Source organism: Corapipo altera, unplaced genomic scaffold, assembly GCF_003945725.1.
Source record: "Corapipo altera isolate COAL_440 unplaced genomic scaffold, ASM394572v1 58919, whole genome shotgun sequence".
In the NCBI taxonomy this organism is placed as follows: Eukaryota; Metazoa; Chordata; class Aves; order Passeriformes; family Pipridae; genus Corapipo; species Corapipo altera.
In genome coordinates this window covers 690-6,806 of record NW_020886300.1, presented here as the reverse complement: position 1 = coordinate 6,806, position 6,117 = coordinate 690, and the positions used below count along the sequence as shown (strand labels likewise).

The 6,117-nt window shown below is 58.0% G+C and overlaps 1 protein-coding gene across 1 annotated transcript in view; it reads left to right on the top strand.

Moving 5' to 3' along the window:
- Nucleotides 1-1,365: 1,365 nt before the first annotated feature.
- LOC113941127 (signal-induced proliferation-associated 1-like protein 3) overlaps nt 1,366-6,117 on the top strand; it is a gene marked incomplete at its 3' end in the record, with an annotated part of 5,052 nt that continues 300 nt past the window's right edge. The window contains exons 1-2 of the mRNA XM_027632284.1: nt 1,366-1,404; nt 4,143-5,711. Of these exons, the coding sequence (XP_027488085.1) occupies nt 4,376-5,711 (1,336 nt within the window). The remainder of the gene's footprint in view (nt 1,405-4,142; nt 5,712-6,117) is intronic.

Sequence of the window (6,117 nt, the reverse complement as noted above, 5' to 3'; positions counted from 1 at the left end):
TTTTTTTTTTTAGGGGGGAATTTGGGGTTTTCTGGAGGGGTTCTGGTTTTTTTTAGGGCGATGGTGGTTTGTGGGTTGTGTGTGGGGTGGGGGGGGGGGGGGGTCTGGTTCTTTGGGGGGGGTTTCGGGGTGTTTTTTGGGGGGGTTGGATCCCCAATTCCCCCCATTTTCCCCTTTCCCTCCCCAAAATCCGCAGCTAAAACCTCCCCTTGGAATTAATTATTTAAATCACTCGTTCCGCCCCGCTTAGCCCTACGCGCGGGCGGTGAAATTGTGGGGGGGGGGGGGGGAAGGTTCCCAGGGGGCCCCAAAACCCCCAATTTTGGGGCGTGGCCAGAGGGGTTCGGGGAGAAAAATGGGGAGATTTGGGGTTTTGGGGGGAATTATTTCTTATTTTGGGGAATTTTTTATTTTTTGGGGTTTATTTCTTATTTTTGGGGGGTTGTTCCTTATTTTTTTGGGGGGGGTCTTAGTTCTAATTACTCCTTATTTTTGGGGGGGCTTATTATTTTTGGGGTTTATTTCTTCTCTTTTGGGGTTTATTTCTTATTTTTTGGGAGAACTTATTTCTTATTTTGCAGGGGTTATTTTATTTTAGGATTTTATTTCTAATTCCTTTTTATTTCTGGGGGGGTCATTTCTTATTTTGGGGGGGATATTTCTTATTTTTTTTGCCTATTTTAGGGGGGGCTTATTTTTTGTTCTGGAACGTTTATTTTTGGGGGGGGTTGAGTTGTAATTCCTCCTTATATTTTAAGGGATTATTTATTATTTTGGGGGGTTATTTCTTATTTTTATAGGGTTTATTTCTTATTTTTGGGGCTTATTTCTTATTTTTATAGGGGTTATTTCTTATTTCTGGGGGTTATTTCCTATTTTTACGGGACTTATTTCTTATTTTTGGGGGGTTATTTCTTATTTCTGGGGGTTATTTCCTATTTTTACGGGATTTATTTCTTATTTTTACGAGGTTTATTTCATATTTTCGGGAGTTTTTCCATATTTTTGTGTTTATTCCTTATTTTTGGGGGGTCTCTTTTCTAACCCCTCCTTACTTTCCCGTACCTTATTCCCTGTTTTTTTAGGGCTTATTCCTTCTTTTCCACCACTTTTCCACCTTTTCCTCCCTCCACCCCTTTTCCCAGCAGCCCCATTCCCATTCCCAACCCTCCTCTCCCTATTTTCCAGGCTCATTTTTCCCCCCAATCCCTCCAAAATCCCGATATTTTCCTCATCCAACCCCCCCCCAGGATTTAACCCCTTTCCAACCTTTGGGAATTCCCACCAAAACTCGGATAATTATCCCTTAACCCTTTTTAATTAACACACCTCTTCGTTCCTTGTTTTCCCCTCAGATCCAGGGGTTTCCCTCGAATTGGGCGCCGGGAATTCCGTGGGATCCCGGTAAGGAGCTTCCCCCCTTCCCGCTCCTCCTCTTCCCGCTGGGAATTCCCGGGAATCCGGCTCAGGATCCTCCCCACAGCCCCAAAAACCCTCCTTGAACCTGACCAAGGGGCCAAATTAAGGGAGGGGGGCGGAGCCTCCTTAACGAGCTCCCTCCTTAACGAGCTCCCTCCTCAACGAGCTCCCTCCTCAACGAGCTCCCTCCTTCCGCCCTTGGGAATTATCCCGGGATTTCGGGGCACTTTTCCGCCCCCCCCTCGGATCTCGGCGGCGCCAGAGCTCAGGCAAGTGGCAACTGGGCTGGATTTGGGGCCGTGTTGACAAACCTTTTGTTTAATTAGCGCTAATTAAGCCGTCGCCATCAGATAAAGCGCCGCAGAGCCGGGGCCCGGCCTCGGCTTCATCCCACTTTTCCCTTGCTTTTTTCCCTCCTTTTAACGACATTCCCATTGCCCAGGAACGGGGGATTATTTGGCTCTAAACGCCCCCTAATTAATCACAAAGTTACCGACCGCCTAATTAATTAATTAACTCGCTAATTCCGTCTGGGTTCCTCCTTCTTCGCTCTTTCCCGCGGCCAAAACCATCGTTTTTTGGGGGAGGTTCTTCCAAAAAGTCCGGGAACGACTTTTTTTTCCCCCCAAGAGGGAAAAATCCCCGGCGGTGACTTTTTTTGGGGCGATTTGATCTCGTTTCGGGTCGTTAAGTGGGGGATTTTTAATTACCACCGGATTTTTAATTAGCACCGGGCGTGGCCGGACTTTCTCCCGCGGCTCCCGGGGGCGGGGAAAGAGTTAAAAAAAAAACCCAACTCTTTTGAATTTATCAAAAACTTGTGGTTAATAATTAAAAACCTCCCGCCCTCCCTCCTCGGGAGCGATGGCACTTCCAGGGATTTCCGCCTCTGGAGCGACGGATTTGGGCTTAAAAACCCCAATTTTGGGGTCTTTTAAGGAGTGGGATCGACCCCCCCCGGGGGGTGTTTAAACCTTTTCCCTCGTTTTTCGCCCCAAATCGTGTCTGGGGAGCTCCCGGAAGGAGAATCCCCCTGGAAGGATTCGGGGATCCAGGGATCCCGAAGGGACGAGGATTGCGCCGTGGATGCTCCCAGAATCCCAAGGATTTGGTGTAAAATCCCTAAATTTGGTGATTTTTGCCTTTGCCGCTGGATTCGAAGCCGAGTTTTGGACAATCCGGAGGGAAGGTGTTCCTGCCTGCTCGATATTCCCGCTGGATTTCGTTCATCACTCTCAGATTCCCAAAGAAATCTGGGAATTCCCAGCCTGGAAGAGCATCAGCCGCCAATTTTGGGGCAAAAATCCTGGGATTTATCCACCCCCACTGGGATTTTTGGGGCTCCCCGACAACTGGAGCAACCCTGGAAGAGGAGTTTTCCCTGGAAAACCGGATTTTTCGGGAAAAGAGGCAAAATATGTGTTGTCTTTCCCTCGGGAAGAACCGGGGAAGGGGAAGTCGACGCCAAGACCCCAAAACTGGGCGGTTTGACCCCAAAACCGCGAGTGGGGATGTCGGGAGCTCCTTCCCGAGGGATGCAGGGAATCAGAGCCGGGAAGAGGCTCCCACCCGGTGCCCCCTCGTTAATTAAGGGCTCAGGTGTTGATTGACGGCCCCGCCCAGCCGGCGGCTCCCACCGGGATTAACCGGGGTCGCTTAATGCCCATCCCAGACGGATCAACGCCCGGCCGGCTGCCCGGCTCCGGGAGGGGCTCCGGGAGAACATCGGGATGGAGACACCTGGGGAGGATCCGTGGGGACAGGGGCACGAGGGCCGGGAGCGCCGGAGCGGCATCCGGGACCCGCTGAGGGATCTCCGGGATCGGCTGAGGGATCTCCGGGATTGGCTGAGGAACCTCAACAGGGGCGATTCCGTGAATTCCAAGATCACCTGAAGGATCTTCGGGATCACCTGAGGAACCTCAACAGGGGCGATTCCATGAATTCCGAGATCACCTGAGGAATCTCCGGGATCACCTGAGGGATCTCCAGGATCACCTGAGGAACCTCAACAGGAGTGATTCCGTGAATTCCAAGATCACCTGAGCAATCTCCGGGATCACCTGAGGAATCTCCGGGATTGGCTGAGGGATCTCTGGGATCACCTGAGGAACCTCAATAGGGGTGATTCCGTGAATTCCAAGATCACCTGAGGAATCTCTGGGATCACCTGAGGAATCTCCAGGATCACCTGAGGAATCTCTGGGATCACCTGAGGAACCTCAACAGGAGTGATTCCATGAATTCCGAGATCACCTGAGGAATCTCCGGGATCACCTGAGGAACCTCGACAGGGATGACTCCACCCATTCCAAGATCACCTGAGGAGTCTCTGGGATCACCTCAGGAATCTCAACAGGGATAAGTCCAGGAATTCCAGGACCACTGGAAGAAGCTCTGTGGAGACAAAGGAATGTATTCCGAGATCCCTTTGGGAAGGAGCTTCTGCCTATTCCGAGCCTGTCCAAAGAACATCCAGGGATACAATCCCACATATTCCAGCATCTCCAGGATGCCCGAGGGGCCACCACTGGTGCTCCTCAACCTTTTTGCTTCCCAACATCCCTCACGGATCCAGACCCGGAGAGTCGCCACCCCCCCGGCGAGCCGGTGCCAACACCGGCGACTCCCTTGTGGTTTTGGGCTAAAAAAGGGTGGATTTGGGATGGGGGGGAAGCGGGGGAGGCGCGTCCCACTAACCCTCTTCTCTCCCACCCCCTCAGGATGGCCCGGCCCCCACGGCCCAGCCCGGTGTGAGCTCCGGCACCGCCGCCCACCATGCGCCGGCGGCGCGGGATTTGGCTCCGCGGCTCCCGGACGGCGCCCGTGACCCCCCCAGCGTCCATCCTGGTGACCCCCCCAGTGTCCATCCCGGTGCCCATCCCGGCGTCCATCCCATCCCGGCCATGAGCGGCCCCGTCCCCCTGGCTCCGCTCGGCTCCGCCGCCGCCGGACCATGAGCTCCCACCGCGCCGCCCGGCACGACGGCGCCGATGCCGAGGGGTCCCCGGCAGCCTTTTGGGCGCCCAATGGGGCCGTGGCGGCGGGGCCGGGGGGCGACGCCCCGCGCGGGGCCGTGCCCAAGATGGGGGTCCGCGCCCGCGTCGCCGAGTGGCCCCCACGGAGAGACGCCAACGCCGCCAACGCCGCCAACGCCAAGGATTCCGGCGCCGGCCGGGAAGCGCCGGCCAACCGGGACGGCGTCGGCTGCCGGGGTTTTCCCGGCGGGCAGCAACCCCTGGCCGGAGTGTCCGGCTTCAAAGCCCTGCACCGCCTGGCGCGGCGGCGCTCCAAGGACGTGGAGTTCCAGGAGGGGTGGCCGCGCTCGCCGGCGCGGGGCCTGGCGCCGCTGCGGCACCGCAGCAGCAGCGAGGTGACCCTGAGCGAGTGCGACCCCGAGGAGCCGGCGGAGCCGCGCGGCGCCAAACTGGGCGGCCCCTCCGGGCTCTTCCGGGAGTACGGGAGCACCTCGTCCATCGACGTGCAGGGAATCTCGGAGCAGAGCTTCTTCGACATGCTCAACGAGTTCCGCACCAGGAAGCCGGAGCGGCGCGCCGGCACGCCCGAGCGCCTCGCCGACGGCGCCCTCCCGCCGGGATCGTCGGCCGGGGCGAAGGCGGACGGTCGGAACGGGCCGCGGGAGGAGCCGCCGGCGCAGCCCAAGGACAAGGCGCGGCGCCGCTGCCCCAAGGGCGACGCCGGCGGCGGCGAATCCATCTTCAGGAAGCTCCGGAGCGCCCGCAACGACGGCGACGGGAAGGACCCGGAGGAGCCGCGGGCGCCGGAGCCGGGCAAGGGCTGGACGTGCCGCAAGAGCTTCGCTCACTACGACGCCCAGAGCATCCTGTTCGACCTCAACGCCGCCGCCCTGCAGCGCGCCGCCGGCACCCAGCGCCGCAACACCACCACCGGCGCCTCGGCCGCCTCCGCCGGCTCCGACCCCGCCTTCTCCAGCACCGAGGACCTGAACTCCAAGGAGAACCTGGAGCACGACGTCGGCGACAACACCAGCAACGAGCTGCTCCTCAGCTGCCCCCACTTCCGCAACGAGATCGGCGGCGCCGGCGAGCGCGACCTCAGCTTCTCCAAGGCTTCCGCCGGCGCTCCGGCCCTGCCGGGGGCCGAGGGGGCCTTCCCGGAGCCCTTCCACGCCGGGAGACCCACCAACGCCGGCATCTCGGTGCTGGAGGTGCCCAAGGAGCTGCAGCGGAACCCCGAGCGCCTCAAGCACTACAGCGTGGAGCACGTGGACCTGGGCGCCCGCTACTACCGCGATCACTTCCACGGCAAAGGTGCGGGGGCTGGGGGGGTTTGGGGGGGCTGGGGTGCTCTTCCCCATCCCCAAATCCCTTGATCCTCCTGTTGTAGGGCTGGGCTGGGGAAGGGAGGCGGGGGCAGCTCCTTCTGTGGCGCTTCCGTGTCCGCCCTTCCTTGGCTCTTCCACGTCCACTGCACGTCTCTTCCGTGTGTCTCCGTGTTTTCCGTGTCTCCTCCATGTCCCTTCCACGTCTCTTCCGTGTCCCTCTGTGTCTTCCATGTCTCTTCCATGTCTCTTCCATGTCTCTTCCATGTCCCTTCCACGTCCCTTCCATGTCCCTCCACATCCCTTCCATGTCTCTTCCATGTCCCTCCATGTCTCTTCCATGTTCATGTCTTCCCTGTCCCTTCCCTTTCCCTTCACATCCCTTCCCTGTCCCT